At 49.9% G+C, this 23,376-nt stretch overlaps 1 protein-coding gene across 2 annotated transcripts in view; it reads right to left on the reverse strand.

Moving 5' to 3' along the window:
- LOC102069382 (EPS8 signaling adaptor L2) overlaps positions 1–23,376 on the reverse strand; it is a 50,946-nt gene that overhangs the window by 10,798 nt on the left and 16,772 nt on the right. For both annotated transcript variants that reach the window (XM_074543517.1, XM_074543518.1), the window contains exons 2-12: positions 20,782–20,846; positions 19,729–19,784; positions 9,481–9,545; positions 5,375–5,536; positions 4,937–5,086; positions 4,731–4,810; positions 4,459–4,598; positions 2,955–3,034; positions 2,353–2,479; positions 1,939–2,027; positions 454–528 (exon numbers count right to left, since the gene is read on the reverse strand). In XM_074543517.1, coding sequence (XP_074399618.1) covers positions 454–528; positions 1,939–2,027; positions 2,353–2,479; positions 2,955–3,034; positions 4,459–4,598; positions 4,731–4,810; positions 4,937–5,086; positions 5,375–5,536; positions 9,481–9,545; positions 19,729–19,784; positions 20,782–20,825 — 1,068 coding nt within the window. In that variant the 5' untranslated portion in view covers positions 20,826–20,846. The remainder of the gene's footprint in view (positions 1–453; positions 529–1,938; positions 2,028–2,352; positions 2,480–2,954; positions 3,035–4,458; positions 4,599–4,730; positions 4,811–4,936; positions 5,087–5,374; positions 5,537–9,480; positions 9,546–19,728; positions 19,785–20,781; positions 20,847–23,376) is intronic.

The raw sequence follows: 23,376 nt of genomic DNA on the forward strand, positions 1-23,376 counted from the left end.
AAAGTAAGATCTGATCTATAAATGAGCTGTTGCTACAGACAAGTGAATTGTCACAAGCTGACACTTCAAAAAATGGAAAGTATCTTGCTATTCCTGTGTCCCTTCTGGCTCCTTTTCCAAGTTGAGATTTCTGCTTCCAAGCATTTTCAGTGCAATTGCCTGATGGTGAGACCAGACAGATTCCCAGTGGGAACCCCAGCTCACTGCCCCTTTTGCTCACAGTAAAGCTTTATTGATTGGATGGAAAGATTCATATTTGTTGGGGTTCCTGTATTTACTTTAAGCTGCAAACCAGATCAGCGGCCAGGAACAACCAGCATCACTTCTGGAAGTTCCTGAGAAAGCTGTGGACAGTGTAGCAGTTTTCTAACCCTTCTGCACAATCTCTCTCCTTATAGGTGTGAAGTAGAAATGAAAAGGGAGTTCCCAGTGAGATCTGGGAATAAGATTTACCAGTTCCAGTGGCCCAAATAGGAAATGCACCAGCTCCGAAGCGCTGGGGTTCTGGATGTGCTTCCTCAGTTTGGCCTGGAAAGAGAAACACAGTTTAACCCTAACCTGAGTGTGCCTTCTCTTCTCTGTCACATGGTGGGAGTGTTGCTGGCTGATGAGAAGAGTAAGGGATGGAGGAATAGGAATAATTTATTTTAATTTTGTGTCCATTTCAAATTCCTGATTAATTTCTCTCTGTTAAATCAGTGCCTTGGAAGGTAATTTGAACATACACATAAAACCTTGGCTTAATTTGAAAGTCCTAGGGAGAAAACGCCAGGGTTATGGTTGCTTCTGACTCCTGCAGGGTTGAGAATCCCACAAGTTCCATGAATGAAAACAGGATAGGTGTTTTGAGGGTCCCTTTGCAATTGCTGACAAAGGAAAGTCTTGCCTGTGGCACTTGGAGCTGCCCTGGCCACTGAAAGGCTCCAAATCCAGTTGTGTTTGAGGTGAACTGTGGCAGAATGGAGGAGCAAACACTTGGGATTAATTTACTGTAAGAACTGGGTTTTGGTAGCAGCAATCAGCAGAGCTGTGGTGAGAAACCTCTCCAGTTTCTGCTTCCATTCAAGATCCTTCTCCTGTCCTGGGCTCCTGGCACTGCTGCCATGAGAGACAGGCTCCCTGCTCCTACTGAAATGCAAAGCATTTGAAATGCTGGAGATTAGCATGAATGTGGAGTGGGAAGTGAGAAACAACCGCTGGCAGCAGGGTGACCCAGTGAATGGGCACTTCCCAGGGACTTAGCAGCTATGTGGTGAGGAATGTGGCATGGATCCACCACAGAGTGCCAGCTCTGCTCAATGCTCAACCCTGGGCTCTTGCCAGGAGATAAGCTGTTCCTTCTGATCCTGTGCAGGCACAAATTATCCATATTTGCTTCTCAGAGAAAAGGCTGGAGCTTGGTGTCCTGCAAACCCTGTCTCTGGGGTTTCCTTATTAAAGACTGCCCAGGAAGGAGCTTGGAGGATGTGTTTGCTGGACACTTTTGGTCACAACTGACAGAATTCCTGCTGCCTTATTAGCCTCCCAGAGCTGGTAGCACTGGGAACATCTTTATCTCTTTCTTTTCTTCCCCTTCACAATACAGAGGGTCTGGCAGGGAAGAGAGGGGTCAGGAATATCAGGGCAATGGGAGACTTCAGTTACTGTCAAGTAGAGACTCCCCAGGCCTGGATCTGAAAAGATCTGGGTGCTGCAACCCTCTGCTGCTCTGTCCCTTCCTGGACTTGGTGCTTCTAGTTTTGGTTTAACAGCTTGTCCCAGAAAACCTGCATAAGTCTGACACAATGTTTGTCCTGAGTTCTAAAGAACCTGGAATTCACACTGTTGTCCCTTGTAAGTGTTTTCTATTCAAGTTTCACTTTAAACACTCACTGCTGGGATTCACAGGGAAAAGAAAGCCCTGTCCCTGCATAGGATGGAAACTCCTCTGTGTCTTACCAACAGGTTGAAAGCCAGTTTGGTTTTCTGGAAGCAGTCAATGAACTCGGCCTCGCTCGGGGGTCTTGCTCGGAGGGTCAGCATTCCCTCTGCCAGGAGAAGGGGCAGAGAAGGACACGTTAGTGAGAGCATCCCCTTTGGGCAGCTTCCATCTGCCTGCCATGCAGAAGGCAAGCAGAAACAGGTGTTGAGACCAGAACTACTGAAAATCAGGGGTTCAGGGAAAGGCAAACTCCCGCTGTGTGTTCTGCCAGAGGTGCCCCCGGAGAGCGGCACCTCCCAAACTTGTGTGCCTGGATCTGTGGCTGTGCCATGGCATCGATCCAGCCTTGCTGGGCCAGGAGCTGAGGTGTCCCCCCCACCTTCATCCATGACCCCCTGTGCTCCCTGTTTGTTGTGGCTGCTGCACTGCACCTGCTGGCCCTTTCTTCTTGTTCTTCTTCCCTTTCTTCCTTTGGTTGAGCTGTCGGAATGCCTCTGCAGCCTTCTGGAGCCGGGCAACGAACACTTCAATGTCATCCAGGGTGCAGTTCAGGATTTGCTGTGAGGACAGAAACCCAAAGGACCAACGTGAAAGTGAGCCTGGACTGCACACACCTGGGAACCTGAATCCCAGGGCCTGCTGCATTTCCCGGGAGAATGCACACAAGTGGGTAATCTAGGCATGAAATGCAGCTCAATGCTTCCCTTTGCAAGCACAGAGCTGCTGGGCCTGGCTGTGTGCTGTCCTTACCAAGGGGACAAGTGACCCCTCCTAATGGACAGCTGGAAAATAACCCAAGTGGGATGGGGAGGAGCAGAGCTGGAATCAGCAGAGCTGCCTCAGGTCAGAGGACATTGTCACTGATGCAGTGATGGAGACTTGCTTTTGGCCACCTTATCTTTATGCACAGCAGGTATCAATTGGAAAAATGCCTAGCTGATGCATTAAATGTCTACTCCCTGCCTCTGCTCCCTCTCCCTTGCTCCCTGCCTCTGCTCCTGCCTATGGACTGTGCAGTGTCCCTGTCACCCACCGTTTCCTTTTCAATCTTCTGTGCTAACATGGCACGGGATTCCTCATGGTCATGAGAGCCAGAGCTTCGTCGGTCATAGTCTGCAAACCAGGGAGAGAAAAACAGATTTACTACCAGAGGTTGGAAATAGGCTCCATGAAAGACAGGAGTCCATGGGATGGTAGCTCCAAGTTTGGGTGCTTGTTCTGGGTTGTGAGGGCACCTCAGGAATAACGTTTGTAACAGGTGCTAATGCCAATCATCCTGCAAAAAACCCAACCCCAAGGCACCTCCTGGCTTCCAGAAGCCACACACCCAGTGTGGGGGGGGGATATTCCAGTGGGAACAATCGCTGGGTTGGCCCCTCGTGCAAAGCAAACGGTGTCAGCTCAGGGCAGGGGCTTGGAAAGGGCACCACAGCAGGATCTGCCAAGTGGGAGAACTGGGGAGGCAGTTCTGGCAAAGGACCATGACAAGTCCAGAGCATCTGTAAATGTGGGGATGAGGTACCCCATCCCTGAGGACAGGTTTTGTAGGAAAAGCAGGAAGGTGTTTCCTGGAGAAGGAATCTCAGCAAACAGGCATCACTCAAGACTTTCTCCTGTCATCTGCTCTCGTGCCAGGCTCTGTGCAGTCAGAGCCAGAAATCCTGCCTAGAGGAATTACCAGCTCTGCTGATGTGAGCACCCTTGGAAGGGCAGAGGTAAGAGTGGCTGCTTTTCACCAGAATAGAGATGTTTATTCATGGTCCAGCTGAGAAACAGATACTCCTTTTATGATGCAGAACTGGGCCTGAAATAAGTTCTCCATTCAGCAGCCAGACCAGTTGCTTGGCTTCAGAAGCCATCCCAGCAAATGAGTGTTTTGGATGTGTTACAGTATCCTATTACCTGTTTTCCTTGAAACTAGAAATGAATGCTAAGATAAGGTGGTATGATAGGCAGGGGTAAAAAATGCTTACAGTTTGTTCATCACTTTGATCTTTTGTAAGAGAAAGAGCTTGTTTCTGTTCCTAGGAACTTACTTCTGTTACTTCTTTCTCCAAAGGAAAATACCAGGTTTTTCCAAGCCAACTCAAATGGGCTGTAGTCAGGATGGTTTTGGAATCAGACTTTAGATGAGCACATAAGAGGGGTGAGTTCAGATCTGCATTTCCACACTTGACTTTACAAGAATTCATGAAAACATGTTGATTTTCAAGGGTGAAATCTTGTCTCCTGTGAAGTCAGCAGTGCCAGGAATTTGTCTTTCTAACCAAATGTCTTGTCTGTACATTTTAAGATCACCAATGCCTGGTTCAAATTTCATGTGATGGCTTATGAGGGGTTTTTGCTTTTTTGGTCATTTCTGTATCCCCCAAATAAGGGTGTTGTTACAAGGAGTTTCTGGGAGCTTTTATTTGTTGAGCAGGAGACGCCCAGTGGGTACAACACTTATTTTCACCACAGAGCACTTCAGGAAGGTTGGCTGTCTGGGTTAATTAGTCTCCCCTCCCCAGGACAGACTTCCTGAGTGCTCCCAGTACCTGGATCATGCTGGGAAGGAGGTGCCACCCTGTTCCTGTTCATCGCTGAGCCTCGCATGTCATGCTGGATCGGGATGGGAGCTGGTCCCTGAGGTGGGGGGAGGATGGATTGTCTCTGCTTGATCTTTTCCTGGTTTGCCCTGCAAAGAAAATGACACAGAACAAACTCATCAGTGGTCACAGATCCCTTTTCCAAGAGACTGGAGTGTGACTAAACCACTGGAAAGAGAGGTTTATTGTTGTTGCTCCCAGCTGTATCCCGCAGCACTTACTTGAGTGTCTGTGGCCGTATCTTCTTCCCGTGCTTGTGGTCTGCCAGGGCACTCTCTATGTCCTCATGAACCATCTCCGCCTTAAGGGTAAAACAGGGATGTTTTTAAGGGCTTGGCTTTAGGAAGGATTGAAGGAAGGGGGAAAGGGCAGACAGCAAGAAGTGTGTTTTGTTCTGTTTCACAGCAAGCAGAAGGGCTCTGCTTACCTCCACCTCATCACAGTTGAAGAAGTGGATGTCAGGTTTGTGCTGCTCAGAATCCTGACACACGAGCAGGAGGATGGAGGAATAGCGCATCTGATTGAGCACTGTCTGGCAGTGCTGCACTGTTGGCAGGGGAAAGTCCTCCAGCTCCTCCTGCAAGAGAAGGGGGAAGGTGTCAGGCAATGGGGAACTACTGAACTGAGAGGGAATAATGCTGTGCAGGAACTCCTGGGATCCCTGGGCTGGTCTTCCTTAATTTGTCATTGCCAAAACCATCCTGTTCCCATGCTGCAGGGCTGACTCTAATCCAGGAGAGGATTTTGGTAGTGATTCACCCTTGTTTGTGCTCCTTAGAACTTGCTCTTTCCCAGGCTGAAAAGAAAGGGCACTCACTGCACCCCACACTTCAGTCTGGGGTCAGCCCCACAGGGCTCCAGGTACCTGTGTCTCACAGTCCAGCAGCCGGATGGATTTGTCATTCACTTGCAGCAGCATCTCCTGTGTCCAGATCTTCTCTTTGGAGTTGAGCAGGATGAGTTTCCGGATTGCATCATCCACTGTCGTGATGGACTCGCTCTTGTCCATGATGAAGGTGGCCAAGTGCTGAAGTTGGGGAGAGAAAGGAGATACAAACAGGTGGAAGATGTTTGTTGGGGTGTGTAAATTGGTGATGAAAGCATCTCTAGAGGCTTCAATTACTGTTTGTAGTTTCTCAGAGCTCAGGCATGAAGTTGCTGCTGCACAAAACAGTTTTGGTTGTTGGTACCAGCCTCATCGTGGCAATGAAAGATTTGGGTTTCATAATGGGTTTTCATAACCAGTTTCACCACTTGCATATTACTTTCATCAATTCCAGCAGCTCTCATCCCCATCCAGCAGGGCAAATGCTTCACACACGAGTTACTCCCCAGGCCCCTCTGAATCTAGCTTGGAAGTAGAACTATGGCAGTCAAACCATTGCTTTGCTTGCCAAGCTATAAAAGCACTTGTGTTTTGCTTGTCTTGTGTAGCAAGCCTGCTTGTGTGGGATTTGTGCCAGGCAAAGAGCTCACACAGACCATGGACAAGTGTTGGTCCCCCATGCCAAGTGGGGTCCCATGCTCTGGGAACAGCTACTCTGAAGAGCTTCTATGCTGCAAAGCCTTGAGGAGCTCCAAACCTGCAGCTCACTCTACACCAGCCCTTTAAGCTCCCCTTATGGTTGGGGTTACCTTCTCCCCAAAAAATACCCAAATCAGCCCTCATAGTAGTGAAAACGGGTGTTGCTGACTGTAGGAAAGGATTTTTTGCTGCCTGCCTCTGTCCTGCCCTGTGGTTTTGCTTGTTTATCCTGGTATTCCTACCTCCCTTCACTTCTGTAAACCCAGCCCATGGTCTTCTCCCATCAGCCAGGCTTCTGTGCTGTCCTCCCTTCTTTCCCCACCCTGTGTGAGCACTTGGGCCAGGAGCAACTCAGCTACAGCTCAGCCATCCAAGCTGCTTTCCCATCCCTGCTCCAACTGCATCCTGGAGTGTGTGGTGATCCAGGCCTCACACTTGGCACCTGTATGTGCAGTTTGTGTAATGGGGCAGCACTTGCAGCTTTGGTGAGCCCCTGGGACTCCATGGGAAGGGAATGGTGGGCAGGGAGGCAGCTGTGGAAAGGAGAGGTGTGTCACATCCAAACGTTGTGTCCCCGCCAGCAGTGGGTGAAGGCCACTCCACAAGTGCTGCTCCCTGCGGATGGAAGAACTGGTTGTGTGTGCCAGCAGAGGGCACTGCAAGGCAGGAAAAGCTGGGACTCGGAGCAGCCACGCTGTTTGCCCAGCTGTTGGCCCCGGGGCAGAGACAGCACAGCCAGGCCACATGTTCAGGTGATAACAGGGAAGGAAAAAAAAAAAACCTCAGGAAGGGGAAAAAAATCCAAACCTCCGGAAGGAGCAAGGTTCTGTTTCACCTTGTTCTTTTGTTGCCCAGCTATGTTCTTGGTAGGAGGGGAAGGGGAACGTGCCTGACTGTCAAAAAGCAGCTGAAGCTTTTCCCTGTCTGTACCAACTTTCTCCAGCAAAGAAAATCAGGTTTTTGCATGGATAAGTTACAGGCCTGACCAAGGCATCTGTGCAGTCCAAGGGCCTGCAACCCTTGGAGGCTTATTGGACAAGATCTCAGCTTTTTCTCTTGTCCCTGGAGTATTAAAGGCCATCCACCAGCACGACCCTCTCATCCTGGTTTCCTTGCTCAGTAGGGTACAGAACAGGCACTTCAGCAGCAGTGGCTAATCTGGAGAGCCAGGGGCAGATTAACCCCTGGAGCAGGGGAATCACAGGGTGCCCTGGGGGGCCAGGGACAGCAGTGTGGCCACCCAAAAATGGTCCTGCCAGGCATTCAGAGTTTGTGGGGAGGCCAGCAGTGAAATGCCTGCTTCTCATTGATGCACACATCCTGGTTTCAAAGCAACAGCTGGAAAAACAGGGGGTGTTTTAAAGCAAGTCCTAAACTGATGGGAAATTTGTAGTAACAGGATGAGTTTTGCCTGGCTTTTTCTCCCTTTGATCCTGTATCTTCCTGCTTTCTCCCAGTGATCAGAAATAACCATTCTAGGGATCAAGTAGCTTCTTTCTGGGGCTGATGCACTCATGAGCTGGTTCAGTAACCCAGTGGGTTGTGTCCACAGTTGACATGTGCATCAGTGGGCCATGGAGGAGGATGACAAAGTTGTTGGGAAAGAATTCCTTTCTCCTTGTAAAAGCCCAAGTAAATGCAAACTGGGAAGCAGATTAAGAGGTGGCAAAAGCTGATGCTGCTCCAGCATGTCCTGCTGTGGGACTTGGAGAAGCTGTGGATGTTGGGGTCTGGCACAGAGCAGATGGACCTGAGATGGATGTGTGCACTCCATCTCAGAGCCTTGGATGGTTGTGAGGAAGCACAGGCAAGAACTGTTGCTGCAGTTGGCTCCCCACAAGGTAGATACAGGGAAAGACTTGGATTTAAAGCACTTGTAGACCTTGCAGAAAATCTTTAAACATGCTCTTGGGCATTAGGGCTGTATAGGGTTTGTGGTGACCCATTTGCTGTTAGATGTTTTCCAAAGACTGGACAAAGGAGCAGAGCAGAGGACAATGCAAGGCCCATTCCTGTGTTCATCAAGCAAAGGTATGGGGTGAGGCACTGTCTAAACAGAACTCCTGGCAGGTGTGTTAGCTGAAAGCTGAGATTAGCAATGCAATCACGAATGAAAAACATGCTGGGTGTATGTTACTGTAATTGTAAAATAGTGCATGGGAAGGTATTTGCCAAGTCAGTTTTATCTGTGCAGAGGTGACAAGCCCTTTACTTTCAGAGCAGTGAGGGTAAGGGTTTACTCAAGATGACAGGCATTTTTATCTCTTCTATTATTTTATCCACCACCTTTACAAGCTTCATAAATTCCTTTGCTGTTTACTGTTCAGTCAGTTCTCATGGAGGGGAAGTTACTTGTCTGACTCAGTCATTAGAATATTTTTCTGCTTTCCATTTTTTGTAAATATGGGTGGATTGAGAGGGAGAAGCTTGTTGCTGTCTTTGTTTTATCCCTTAAAAACCCGTTTTCTTCCAGATAGACATTTAAATACAGCAACTTTTATTAGAATGGGCAATGACTCCACCCACCATTAAACTTTGATCTGATTACTTCAAAAGGTATAAAATGCCTCCTGTGAGGAAACCTCATTCTATCTCACTGCCTGCCACTGCAATTCTGTTTGCCTTGGTCAAAGTTCAGGGGAGAGACTGACAAACAGGTAGCTTATGGCATAATTAATAAAGAATTAATTTACATGTCACTGTTTAAAGTCCCTTCTCTGCATCCATGAGTGACTTCTGAGCCACTGAGTTGGTTTCTCCCATGGAAACCAGGACCTCTTTCCAAATAGGCACTTTACAAGTCTAAATGTAGGCTTTCAAGGGGCCCCATCTCCTAAATATGAACCTGAGGAAGTGTTCTCCTGTCCCCACCTCCTCCATGGAGTCCTGCACCACCAAGCTGCATTACAGGAATTGCCAAGCTCAGGATGGCCAGGCTGGCTTCTCTTTTTGGGTGGGTGTCTGTGGCACTGGGAGATGGATTTGGCTTATTGCCTGGCTTGTGTGAAGGGTTTGTGTTACCTGAGAGGACACAGTAGCTGAGGAGAGCTGAAAGCTGATAGTCCATGTGGTCTCTGTTGTTTGGAAAGCTGAGTTCCAGTAACCACCATGGGAACTCTGCTTTTAACCTGTCTGTGCTGATCAGAAGGGCTTAAAGCACAGGGTGACAGGATGGACAGCATCTCATGCTCTCCTTCAAACACAGAGGAGGGAGAAGACAACAGCTTCTCCATTTCCTCTTTCCATGTACAAAATTCTCCTTGTTTATTGAAATCTTCTTTTCCCCCCATTCTCCTTTACTCAGTGACTTGAGACTTTAATGGTAAGGAGGTTCCCAACTCGCCCTTGGCCTCCTGAAGGTCCAGAGCACAGGGACCACGCTGCACCACAGGCACCCATCACTGACCTGTCAGCCCCCTAGCGCTCCATTGCGTGTGTGTGCTCACCTGGACGTGGTACTGGGACGTCTCGTGCATAATGATGTTGGAGTTAGAGTATTTTTTCCTTTGTTCTGTAAGAAACAAGAAAAGAAGCATTGGTTGTTTTTCTTTGGATCTGAGAATTACAACTCTGAGTCTTTCTCACAGTCCCCGAGCTTCCATCTCGGGCTCGGCGGGCGCTGCCAGCAGGGGTCTCTCCAGAACAATCATTGCCTTTCCTTGAGCTTTGCCTTGGGGATTTCACCTTTTCTCCTTGGCCAGCCAAGAGCTTTTAAATCGAGCTCCTCTTGGTGCACGGGGCTGAGCACAGTCCTGCCCACGGCTTGGGGAGCGTACTGAGCACCCGGAGATATCCCAGTGATAAGGATCATGAAAAGATGCCACTGCTCTTCTTTGGAGCCTGGCGAAGGTGGGTAGAAGTTAATTCAAGCCGATTTCCAAAGCTTTTTAACACTTACCCTACCACTCTTTAGGCTGTGCCATCGATTGGCAGGACACAGGAATACTTCACACCTGTAGCTCCGTGCCTGTGGCTGAAAACACAGCAGTGTTTTGCCTCTGTGCCTGACTGCTGACAGCCCTGGAGTGGTGGATGTTCCCCAGTAGAAGTGATTTCTTGATTTATTGGTGGGAATATTGGCAGAGGCATTAATGGAGACTGCAGGGCTCTGAGCCTGTGTCTCATACACCACCAGCACCAGCTCAGAGGTAGAGTGAGGATGTTCAGGGGAAAGACCTCAGACACCCAGCCCAGCTCCCTGCTCAGCCATTCCAGAGTGACCTTGAATAAACAAATTAATATTGTAGCGCAGCCCCTTCCCACCTCAGGCTGGCAGGAAAGGCTCAGTGGCACTTTCTGGTTGCTGGGTGCTTTAATTGCAGTCTGTCCTACTTGCAATGTGGGGCAAGGTCTGGGATAGGGCACAGGCAGCGCATCCCACAGGGATTTGGGGCTGATGTGAGGCACTTTTTTCCTCTCAGTAACCTCAATTTCCTCCCTGAGCATTTCTCATGTAAATAGATGACACTGATGGAAATGAGAACACCGCATTCATGTGGGATGGAGACAGATTTGGGTTTTAAGACATCCCATCCCCTCCTTTTCCAAAGGGAGTGGAAAAGGCTGAAGTGGGTGGTCTGGAAACAAAGGGAGTTTACATTCAGACAGGCAAATGTCTCCAGCCCTGAGAGGAAGGGTGAGGAGCTGTGTGGGGAACTGGTAGTCCCTGAGGGAGGGAAGGAATACCAGGGGGATGAGGTTTCCAGTGGGAGATTAGCACAGGTCTGTGTTCCTGGTAGGAAAACAGCCCACGGAGCTGTAGCAGTGGTCAGGGCAGCAGCTGGTTGCCCTCAGACTCCCTGGGATCCCTTCCAGTGCCTTTTCCCCTTCCTCCGAGCTCAAAGAAGCTGCACGTGTCGCAGTCAGGGGAGATCTCAGTGTGCACTGCTGAGAAAATCTTCAGAGAAGCCCTTGGAAGTTCTGGGGGCTGGCCAAAACCTCAGAACTCTGCATAGCCCAACTTCCCATCACCTGCACTCAGTGACTGCAAGAGAGCAAAGGCCTCTTTAGCCCTTTGCAGCCTTGTTCAGACAGCAACAAGCCCTGGGACAGGGAGAAATGCAGATGTTTCCCCTCCCTCTGTTGATTTTTCCCTGGGGGAATTTCTACATTACCTCCACAAGCCACAGAAGTAGAACAAAGTGCCTCTATTTTGTCTCCCGATGTCATTCAAGTGATGTCCCAGAAGCTGCCCAGGGCAAGAAATGGGGTATTTCTGCATGTTCTCCTGAAATCCCTTCTGTCTCCTTGGCTTCTACCTGGCCCCCACGCCCATGGAAACTTTTAGTTTTGTGTTTCCTGCTGGCATCCGCAAATAAGACCACGAGGTCTGGAACCAGCCAGAGTTTCTGGGGACAGCAGGGTGCCAGAACACCAAAACCTCCTTCTTTTCTAGCACTTGGTTTTGAATTAAACACAGGAAGAATTAAAGAACCAGGTTACTGATCATGAAAGAGTCATATTTGGGCCACATCTATCCAAGGAGCGTGGGTGCTTTAAAGAAAATGAGTGTTTTTTGGTTTATTTACTCAAAACAATATGGTGAAATACTGCAGGGCTTTCCAACATGCATCATTATTTGTCTTTGATTAAATTTCTCTCTGGTTGGGCTGGGCTGATGCGAAAATGCTTTTAGGAAGAAGTTCTTCCCTGTGAGGGAGCTGAGGCCCTGGCACACGTTGCCCAGAGAAGCTGTGGCTGCCTGATCCCTGCAAATGTCCATGGCCAGACTGGGCTGGACTTGGAGTGACCTAGGGCAGTGGAAGGTGTCCCTGTCCATGGCAGGGGATGGAATGAGATGAGCTTTAAGGCCCCTTCCAAACCAAACCATTCTGGCATTCTGTGAATGATGCCTATAGCAAAATCTGGGGCTCTTTGACTTCTTGATCAAGGGGGATCCTTTGCCTGGCCCAGGTGAACTCCCTAGCCAGCCATACCTCAGAAGGCAGGTCAGCTGTCCTGTGTGGCTGCACCCTGTCCTTCTGCACAGCTTTGTCCCTGACCTGCTGAATTTTGTATGAGTGCATGCTGGCCTGTTAGCAGCAGCAGCAGGAGCTCATTTCCTCCTGCTTCATCTGACACCTCACACCAGGACACTTGGCATTTCTACAGTGTCCTGCAACAGGACCTGGGCACCTTCAGGTGTTATCTGACCCCTAACCTGGCCCCAGGATGTGGAGAATTTGCATAATCCCTATGTGATAGATGAGCATTGCTGAAATATAGTGATGACTTCCCCAAATTAACTCAGACACCAATCTGCACCTCTTGTTTGTCTCCTGCTATGACCTTCAGAGTCTGTGGCAGTGAAGGACTCTGGACATAACACAGGCAAAGGGCAGGGAGAGCTCCAGGGCTGTGGCACCTGTACAGCAAACATCCAGAGGTGATAAAGCTGGCATGAACCCACAGTGACCACTGTCCTTTTCCCCTTTTGTCTGCCAAGAGAGCCAAAGAGATGGGAAAACAATAGAGCTTTGTCCTGTCCTTTTTGTGTCTGGCAAGAAAAAACCCAGCTCGTAGCATGGGTATCGTGGCAGGTGCTGGTGGATCCCCTGTGGCCTGAGGAGCAGTTGTGCTGATCCCAGACACTTGCTGTATGTATGGGATGGGGAATCCAGAAAGCCTTGAATGCCCTGAGCATGGATAACATGTGGGACACACACAACCTCTGGTAAATTGTCTCATCTTTTGCCTCTCAGGGTCTGGCCCAGTGATCCCTAAGACAATCCTTTGAGGGGAAAAATCCCTATAAATGGTTCTTTAACAGAATTCACTTCAGTTCTCTGCTAACCAGGTAGCTTTAATCTTGCCTCACACCCAGAGGAGGGGTAAAATGGCAACGAATGTTATCTGCCACTGGTATCTTACAGATAAACAGTGCTGTGGGAATGGTGTTTCCCAGTGGCACCAGTGAGGAAATGGGAAGAGCTGAGACCACTGCAGAGGTACAAGGTGGTACCTGAGGGCTCAAAACAGTGCTGGGCTGAAATCCCAGTAATGATACTAAAATCTTGGCTAGAAGGGAAAGAGTCCTGTTTAGCTTTATGTTAAGGAGTGGAAAGGATGAAAGAGAGTAATAAATCAGGAAAAAAAGCAGGATGGATGCACATCCTGGAGGGCTGGGGTTATCAGCTTGGTGCAGGAAGCCAAAGCACATCTTTAGTGCCAAGTTCCCTCCCCATTTCCATGCAAAACCTTATTTAGCAGGGAGCTGGGATGTGGCTGTGAACGTTCAGTGAGCACAGGAGATCGGCTAGCGGGATAAACTGCCCGTGGGCCCAGCTCACAGCTGGGATCATTGGTTAAGGTCTCTGGGAATGCTGAGCAGTGCCAAGGAGGGCAGGAGCAGGCTTGTCTTTCTCCATGCACAGCCTCTGTCAAGCCAGAGGGGCACAGCACCCCCAGTACAACCTGCCAGTGGCCTCTGCCTCCCCTCCAGGCACATCCTTCTCTGATTAGTTTTACCACACAGGATCCTACCTGATCCTCCCTGTCCCTCCCCACATTTGTTTACAGCTGTTGCTGGGCAGAAGGCACAGCAGAAGACAGGGGAATGTATGAACAAGTACGGAGCAGTCTCTGAGGAATGAGAGGCATTGGATTTGTTTTCCCTGCCATTGCCACACCAAGGAGCTCTCCTCCATTCCCTGAATCACCCTGCTGACCTCCCCAGCCTCCACATCCATTACAGCAGCCTAAGGGAAGTCCTGGTGGTTACTTCTGGAGCTTGCCAGTTCCTTATATAACCTTTACGTTATCTATACATTATCTAGCAGTGCACACACTGTTTATAGGAACCTGCCAGCATAGCATGAGCTGCTCTGTGCCAAATGGCAGGTCAGGACCAGCCTGCTGAGCAGAAATGGGGCAGCAAATGCTCTGTGTGCTCATGGCAGCCACAGAAACCTGCCAGGCTGGCTTACAGAGCAGCAGTATGGAATAACCTCCATTCCAGGATCCCAGCCTGGGGCCAGATGTGGCACTTGAACACAGCATCTGCCAGGTTCCTGCTTCCTGCTCCAGGTTACCCAGGGTTAGTCAAGGATCTGCTTTTGGGCCTTGCACTGATCTGCTGTGCCTGAGATACCTGACAGGGGGAATCTGCAGGTCCTGCCCTGCTCCTTCCCTGCTCTCCATGGCCAGCACAGAGAGAGCTCCATTTTGGGATATCTTTGCAGTCTAGGGAGCATCAAGCTCCCTGGGTTTGCTGTTAGATCTGTGGTACTTGCTGAACTGCTGGGGCTGGTCTGTACTGGCGCCTGTGGCACTGGGAATGTGCCTGGTCAGCTCTGCCTCATGGCCGGTGTGAGCAGATGGATCTGGAGGCTCTTGGAGTGAATGAACAGCTCTCATTGAGGTGTGAATGGGCTGTGGCAGCAGGGAGCAGCGGCTCCGGCTCCACACGGCTGAATTCCTGCTCGGCACGCTTCATGTTTGCCACAGCTCAGCCCCAAGTGCTCACATTCCTGCTTTATTAGCTGAAGACACAACCCACTCTAGGAAAGCAAATAAAAACCTGGCACAGCTCCTGGGTTGTGCAACGACTGAGTACGTGGAGGAACAGTGTGTGTTTGTGTTCAGTGTGTCCAGCAGGCTGCTTGGAGCAGGATAATCAGGGCATTGAGAGCTATAGTTCACCAGTAGAGATATTCCCTTTTGCCTTTACAACCAGGCCTGGAAGAAACCTGCTAAATTATTTTTCACCAAAAAGTCTAAACTGGTGTTTTCTCAGCTTTCTGTAGCTGGTAATGACATTTTTTGAATGAGCATAGTAAGATGTTCTGTTTTTTCAGAACATAGTAAGATTGTGGGAATCCTGATTTAATTAATTAGCTTTCTTTGAATCTTGAAAAAAAAAATTGTAATGAAAAGTTCCTCTTTTTGTTTTTTGGTTGTTATTTTTATGAACTATCACAACTTTAGTTCCCAAACTACTTGGGCATATCCAAAACCCCATTTCCATTTAGGAAAAGGTTCCTTTGTGTGAGCTCTAAGCAGTTACTCCATGAAAGGTAAGAACTTGTGCTCAGCAGTTTCAAGGTGGCAAAGAAAAAGGGTCACTGGAGATGCTGAACAGCATCAGAGGTGGGAGATCCCTCTCCACAGCATCCCTGTCACATCCCTGCCATCCCAAATTCCTGGCCAGCAGCACCTGGAGCAGCGTCTGCTCTTCCCAGTAGCTCCAGTTAGGGCTGAACTAAGTCAATGTGTTCCCTGTCTCACCCACCACTGGGGCTTGATCTGCAGGAACCAACAGGATTGTTGGCTTCCAGTTTTTCTTCCAGCCCTGTTCCCAGTTGGTGTATTAAGTGTCCAAGGCATTGAATGGAAGGGTCCCACACACACAGTGTCAAAGGGGAGCAGGGTAATCTGAAGCTGGAATCTCAGGGGGGAAAGGGGATGTGAAGAAGGGAGCTGGAATGGCACCAAGGGACCAGGGGAAGGACAAGGGAGTTATTCAGGGCTGGCAGGAGGGGACAGGAGGAATTAATGACCTGGGCAAGAAGGCTGGATCTCTGCTGAACCTCAGGCCTTTTCTCCAGCATGATGAAATCTTTCAAGACATGACAGTGAGTGGCACTGTTCTGGATCCCTGTGGATTTAGGTATGGACCTGGTCATCTTGACTCAGCAGTGTGGCTGAGCAGGCTTGGCAGGCCACTGCTCCTGCCAGAGTTGTCTCTTGCAGACAATACTAGTGTGTGTTAAATCCTGCACAAATCCTCTCCTAAAGGCTGTGGGGAAGGAACAGTCCCTCCTTGCTCGTGTCAATAATGATGTGACAGCCATGTGGCCTCCAGCTGGGATTGGGAACAAGCTCATGGTTTGGGCAGGGTGTGGGAGAGCCAGGAGCAGGGAATTGCAGTCTGGGCACTGTGCTCAGGGCTGGAGGGCCTCATCTCAGGGACCTCTCCATGTGGCTGGGGCTGGAGGCCCTGCTGGGATACAAGCAGATCTGTGGAACTCCCAGGAGTTGGTTCATGACCATTAAAGGGAAGTTACTTTTCTCCATTGGTGTGTTCTGCCTGGCCAGTGCCAAGCAGCTGCCTGTGGCTCAGGGGTGATGCTGGCACCAGTGGAGCCTCTCTGCCCGTGGCTCCCCAGGGAGATGATCCCTGTGCAGGGCCACACTGGGCAGGAAGTGGCTCCTCTCTTTGTGCCAGTGCCTCGTGTCCTGTTACAGCAGCCTGGCTTGGGTTACGGGTGTGCAGTGTCAAGTGATGGCATCAGCACTGTGCTTCTCCAGCCCAACTCATTGCTCCCAAACCCCTTTTCCAGCCCTGTGCCCTATCAAGTCTGTTTCTTTCCCAGAAATGAGTGCATGGAGGGTGGCTGGACAGGCTGGAACCAGCTGGCAGGGTCTCACAGACCCTGGAAGGAGGCAGGGACAGACAGCAACAAACAGAAATGAGCTGCTCCTCCTCACAGCCCTGTGAGACATCACTGCAATCGTCAAACTGCCCTGAACTTCTCCTGCTGTGCTGCCTAATCCATCAGGAGAGCCAGCCAGTGCTGTGTGACAGCTCTGGAAGCAGCTGGGGGGAACACCTGCAGAAGCCCACCCGGAGTCACTCAGAAAGGGTGGCAGCAGCTTTCCTGCTGTGGGAAATGCTGTGCAGAAAGAAACACTTCCTACCAGTCCTCCCATGGGTTCTGCTGGAGCCTGGTTTCCCCCCCAGGCTTTCATCTGGGCTCAGAACAGACGCCCGTAAGCAGAGAAGCAGCCTAATTTATTTATGGTGTGCATTAGCATTTATTCAGCTGGTGGCTGTGTGGGGAGAGGTGGCAACCTGAGAGGGGCCAGCCATTCCCTGCTGCCAGCTGAGGTGGGACTGCTCCCTGCAGCCACAGACTCCTCCAGAATGTGGAGCTGAACCAATGTGGTGCTGTTTTACTAAGGGGGGAGGAAAGGATGAGTGTCCTGCTCCCACAAGAGCCAAGAAACCTCACTGAGGATGGCAGAGCAGATGGAAAGCATATCAAACTCTGCTAGGAACAGAGCCAGGGGAGGGTATCTTGGGGCTTTAAGTCGGGTTCATTGTAGAATTCCCTCTGGTCATTTCTTCTCATCCCTGTGTGCTCACCACAGTGAAGAATACACGGTGGTAGGCAACATATTTGGTGATCAAAGCAATTTCAGCAGGCCAAATGTGACACCAGAGCCTTCCCCCTCCATCAACAGCCGTGTGATGAGGCTGTGTCCTGTGAGCACCTTCACACTATGTCCTGGAGGTCCCCCAGAGTGAACCTCCACCTTCACCATCCAGGTGCTTTCCTGTGCACAGCCCAGAGCTGCTGCTGTGTTCCAGCCTCACCACAACAATTTTAAATATCCCTCTTCAGGGTCTCCCTGAGGTGGGTTTAATATTCCCAATAAGTCCCTGTTGATACTGGGGACACCTTGGCCCTCAGGTAGCATTTTTGTACTCACAGTTGGCACCCCTGTCATGTTAAGCCAGTATTACTGTAGAAAAAGCATCTTTAGAAAGGTAAACCAAAGGCCTTGTTCATTTAGAAATAATATTTAGACACCTGTGTGCATTGGAGCCATCATAACCCAGAGAGCTTTAAATGAGTGGATGCCTGTGTGCTGGGAATTTGGGAGTCACTGCACTCACTTCTTGGAGGTCTGGCAGTGTACACAGGCTGAGGGTCCAGCCTGATTGCACAGGAGGAAAATGGAAATATGAAAAGTCTTGTCAGCTCCAAACATCCCTCAGCAGTGTTGTAATCACATAATCAAGGCCAGCTCAGCTTGGTGTGATTTGTTTCATTATGAAACATAATTCTCCCTGGATTTTTAGTTCTTGCTTGCCCTCTATCCCCAAATGTGGCAGCTCACAGCAGAAATTAATGCTGGGGGAGGGAGAATCCGAGTGGGAAGGGACCAAGACATTTAAATATTGGTTTACACGTGCTGAGTGTCTTTTGCTGAATTAGCGGGTGGGTTTCAAGTGCTGCCAAGCAAAATCCCTCTGGATGTGCTCGTGCCAGGGGCTGGGCTGGCCAAGAGGCACTGATTTGTGCAGGGAATCAGAGCTCAATCTGTATTTCAGTAGTGGCAGGGAAACAGCAGGCAGCTGCTTTACTCCTCCTGAGGATTTGGCCCAGGGACACAGAGTCCTCATTTCAGGTTTGCTGGAATTTGGTCAGAGAGGTCCAACCCTGGTGAATTTGTTTTTGAGGTGTGTTCATACAAAAAAATGTGGAAGATGAAATTCTGTGTTGAAAAGTGCTTATTTGAGAGCTGTGTTTGTTTCCAAGGCAGTCTGTCAGCCTTTCCCTGCACTGCCCTTTGTGGCACAGGATTGAGGGCCGCTCCCTGTGCCATGGCACCATTAGATCCCCCTCTGGAATTCTGGTGGCTGGAGCCCTGGGTTTCCTGCACCCATGGGTGCCAGCCTGCAAATCTGCTTGGCTTTAATCCCGTTGTGAGCTCCCAGGTTCATTTTTACACATCTCTGTAGGGTTGTTTACCTGGAACCTGCAGCCCTCCTGCCCCTGACAGGATGTGCCAGTGTCAGTGCACAGCCAAAGGAATGTGCACTGCCTTGGAGGCAGGAGTTTGTCTGCACTAGCAGCCCTGTGTGCACCCAAAATTCCCACACCTCATCCTCTTGCTTCTTTATCATGTGTCCTTCAATGTCCAGAAGTGACTGCCACAGTTCAAACCCCTGCTTGGCATCCGCCCACCCTGCAGCATCCAGGCCACAAACAGCCAAACTTCTGCTCTGCCATTACCCTCATGTTTCATTTCTTGGGAGCTAATTGACATTAACAGTGGCTTTGTTTAGCACTAAATACAGCCCCTGCCATCCCACTTGTCCCCAGGTGAGGGTGGCCTCTCTAGACACTGCTCCAGGCCACTCCACATGGATAATCCTCCAGCCTTGGGCAAAGGAAGTCACTTCTCAGGGACAAATAAACCACACTGGCAGTTCATAGCCACCGAAGACAATCTCTGATCAAATAGAAAATATCCAAGGAAAAGCACACACAGCCTGTTCCTTCCCAATTAAACCATCAACCAGGTAAATCCACAGCTCTCAGGTGGCAGAGCTGGCAGGCTCGGACACCCCAAAAACTGCTTGTGTTAGCCCAGACAACCTCCAACTTCTTACACAGGAAATAACTAGGAGAGGTGATTTCTCCCATGATTTATGCTTGCTCTGCCCACCCCAGAGGCCACATTTTCCCCTGGGATACTTGGATCTGCTGAGATCAGGAATAACTGTTATTGATACCTAAATGTGCTGAACCCAAACAAGCTGCCTCTCAGACTGTGCACAAACACCCATCCTGGCCATTCCCTGCACTTCCAAAGAGCCAAAGGGCATGGAATTTTCATGGTTCACTAAGTAGTTAGGAGAGGATAATCATTAACCTGCTGAGGACAGTCTTTCTTTTGTGAGGCCCTTTATCAAGTGATCTTGCTAACAGACCTGGGGAGGATCTGGGTAAGGGAAGCAACGTTCTGTTCCCACAAAATCCCAACTGTCCCCAGTGTGGGAGGTGTCAGCACAGATGCGAGGTGTCTTTTTGCTGCCAGGTCAGGCCAGCCTGTTGGGTATAGAACTCTGGATTCATGTGGCTTTGACTGAGTTCCAGCCTAAAGCTCCCCAACATCCACATCCAGCTCTCCAGAGGTGCCTTTGCCATGGGAAACTTTGGATGTTTGCAGGCACAACTCACCGTACAAATCCTTTGCACTCAGCTTGGAGGCTCCCTCGGCTTTGCCCATGCTGCCACTGAAAAAGGAAGAAGGTGCAAATCAACCATCAGCTCCCAAATACTTTTAACATCAGTTTTCACACAGCAGCTCTGCAGTGCCCAGAGGGACCAGCCCTTCCCTTCCTTGCAAAGCATTTCCTCGTGGGCCGTGCCGGCGGCTCCGGTGCAACCCTACCCGTTATCCACACCACAGGCACATGTCACTGAACCCAGCGGTGGAAACAGGACACGGAGCAGCCCAGCCAGGCCTCTCCCCACTAGAGTTACCTTCACAGTGTCCCCTGGCAGGACAGCACTCCGGAGGGGCTGGGTTAAGGACAGCAGCTCCCAGTGTGCCATAAGTGGGAGTTACAGGGAGACCCCCTCCATGTATTCCTGAGCCCACCTGAACCTGAGGCAGTACAGCAGCCAAGGTGATGATTCCTTCTCAATGGACATGTTGGACATGTACCCCTTGAAGGCAGCTGCTTGGATATAGAACATATCCCATGTAAGGGAAGGTGGAATTGTGTGAAAACAGTTGAGTTTTGGGGTGTCAAGTCACTAAGCAGCACATGTAGGGCCACCCCCTGTGCATGGGTCATGGGTAGGAATGAGCACCCAGGAGATAACAGAGTTTTCTCTGGATCTGAGGTGCTGTGGTTGGGCTGTCCTGCACAGAGCAGTGAGCCCATGGGTGCCCAGGGGCTGCTTTGTGCTCTGTCACCATGTGCCCCTGAGGGCAGGCAGTGGATCAGGTGCTCATAGCCAGTGCAGGAAGGAGGGAGAGAGCTGGAGGCTCTGGCTCCACTGGGAGGTTGCCGTGGGCTGCTGGTGGAGAGGCTCCTGGTGTCCCTCTGCTCTCTCCACCTCATGTGCCATTATCAAACCCCAGTGCACAGGGCAGGTGATGTGTGAGGCAGTTTCCAGCTTGTGAGGTGTCCAGGAGGGGTAAAACAAACACCAGGGAATTTGGGGATGAGTGGGACTGCTTGGAGTATCCTGAACAGTAGGAAGGTGCAGGGAGATCCTTACTTTGCTGAGCCGGGGTTGCTGTTGAGGGATCCCTTGTGACTCATGTTGCTTCACAGGCCAGGCAACTGCAGCAGAAGCACAAGAGACAGGGTCAGTGGTTATCGAACAGGCTCTCAGGTGATTTATCTGTGTGCATCCTGCCCTCCCTGCCTCCAAGCTGGGGTCTCCAAGCAGATGAAGCAGTCAGGTGAGTACAAGGGTGTTTCCTCCCTGTTCTCAGTCACCTCTCACTGCTCTGACCTAGGCTGAAGGTGACACATCCCAGGATGCTTTTTCAAAACCTATTTCCACCTCTCCCTCTTGCTCTTCCATTCCAGGCACACCCCAACTTTGTGACATTCCAGCACATCTTTTTCCAGCAGCACTGTCCTGCCTAAGGTTAAACAGGGACTGAGGTGCCCTTTGCCTCCATGGTCTGTCCCAGATGCCTGTGCCCATGTGCTCATGGCTGTGTGTCCCAAGTAATTTTTCAAGCCTAGAGTGCCATTAGCTTTTGTTATGTGGTAATGTTAAGCTCTACACCAGCTGTTAAATTATCTTTACGAGGGGACTGACCACATAAAGAAAAATGGGATAACTGAATGCTGCTCCACTGGCAGGAAAATGTACTGCAGTGAGTGGTTAGTGAAAGGCAGACTGGATCAGCACAGATCATTATCCTTTTCTTTCCAGTGAGAATTAGAATGTGGGAGAAGATGTGAGTGAGATCCAGGCACTGTTCTGACAGCATAACTGCAAGGGAAGAGAGACAAATCCTGAAAACAAGATATAATAAGATCTCAGAGAATTATTTGTTTTGGTATCCAAGCTCTTCACCTCTGCTGCATGTGTGAGCTGAAGCGAAGCCAAGGCAATGTCTTAAAATTTTTTTAAGTCTCTTTTGGAAAGTTCAGGGGCACTTCTGTGCCTGTGTCAGACCCTGCTTACCTCATGATAAGGTTGTCAGAATTCAAAGGTTTGGCTTTGAAATACTTGTTGCTGGCCTAAAGGAAAAAATTCCTCAGTGTCCTCAGTGAGATTTCCTGCAAGGGAACTGCTGAGTGTGCTTGGCATGTGCCAAGGGCTGCCATGACAGCCGTGGGCAGGCAGTGGAGCTTCCTCCAAGGGTTTGTCTTCACTGAATCTAGGCTGAAGTGTGTGTAATCCCCAGGGAACACTTTGGAGTCGTCCCTGACACCTGGGATTTCCCCTCTGGAGGCTGTCTGCTGTAGGGCTTGTTGTATCATCAGCAGAGCTGCCCTAGATTCCTTACGTATCCGCATTTATTCCTCATGTTGGAACACTTGCGGTATTTTGCTCTGTGTGTTTCACCCTGAGGTGAGGGCAGAGAGAGTTTTCTCACTGATCTTATCAGCCCTGTCAGTGGGATGTCAGAGGGATGCATTTATGAGGATGCTGGTGAAGTACTTGGCTGTACACAGACTGCATGGAAAACCCCAGCATGTTCTGGGCTCAGCCTTCCAACCTTCAGCCTGTTTTCTGTCACATTAACACATTCAGCATGGACACACTGCTAGAAGGGACCCTCAACTGCATTTTAGTAGCTAGGATGTTTAATTCCCCCTTTTTTGTCTCTCTTGTGGTTGATACTGAAATCTCTATGCACACCTATAAAAGGTATAAATTCATAATCACATTAGAGTAGAAACTTGGTGGTCTGCCAACCCCTCTGAGTGTAATAAAACCCATCCCTGTGCCCAAGCTTGGATACCTGTGAATTTTTCCTCTGTTAATAGCTGTCTGCTGGTTTCCTTTTACATTCCTCAAACTGTTCCTATCTCCTGGATCTCTTTGTGCATTAGCATAAGATACCTGGAAAAGAGAACTTGGGCTCTTAAAACCCCCGCTCTGTTCTGTTTACTCTGCACCACCCAATCACTTGAGTCCCACAGCTGATGATAGCTGGGAGTGTTCCTGCATATTAGTGTCATATTTCTGGCTCCCTCTTTGTTACTGCCCCAGGGCCATGCCCTAATATTCTGAAATCCAGGTTACTCCAGCAGAAATGTGTCACCAGGTTTGGCCCATGGAGCTCAGACCTGTCCCAGCCCCAGCTGTGAAGCACCGGGAGGAACCAGAGATCCAGCTAAGGTCACTCACCCTGGCTCTTATTTCTCCTTCCTATGCTGCGTCCAAAAAATAAACCTCTGGGATCTGCTCTTTGAGGAGCCCATCTGGGGCAACCCAGTGTGGCTGCCAGAGGTGCCAACTCCATGGCAGTGGCAGAGGAGTCTGGCTTCATGGGTGAAGCAGGACCAGCCCTGAATTCTTCATCTCATGGTGATTAATAAAGTCCATCAGGGATCAGCTGGGTTCCCATATGATAAACTAACCTGGAAGGCTTCCTCTCTTCCAGGGTGCCTGTGTCCCAAAGAGGCCATGAAACTGGAAGCAGTGCACACACCTGCCAAGTCAGCAGGTCCTTATCATGCTGGGCTCCCTTTTCTTTGTTTATTCCTGCTATTTTCCTATTTGCCCTTTGCTCAGCTCTCCCCACTGCGTTCAGGCCGTGGCCGTGCTCAGCCTTGTGCCGGTCACAGCAAAGGCGTGGTGTGGTGAAACCAGGATGGAGCCTCATGCCAAAGCTTTTAATTC

This window comes from Zonotrichia albicollis, chromosome 6 (genome assembly GCF_047830755.1).
Source record: "Zonotrichia albicollis isolate bZonAlb1 chromosome 6, bZonAlb1.hap1, whole genome shotgun sequence".
Classification (NCBI taxonomy): domain Eukaryota; kingdom Metazoa; phylum Chordata; class Aves; order Passeriformes; family Passerellidae; genus Zonotrichia; species Zonotrichia albicollis.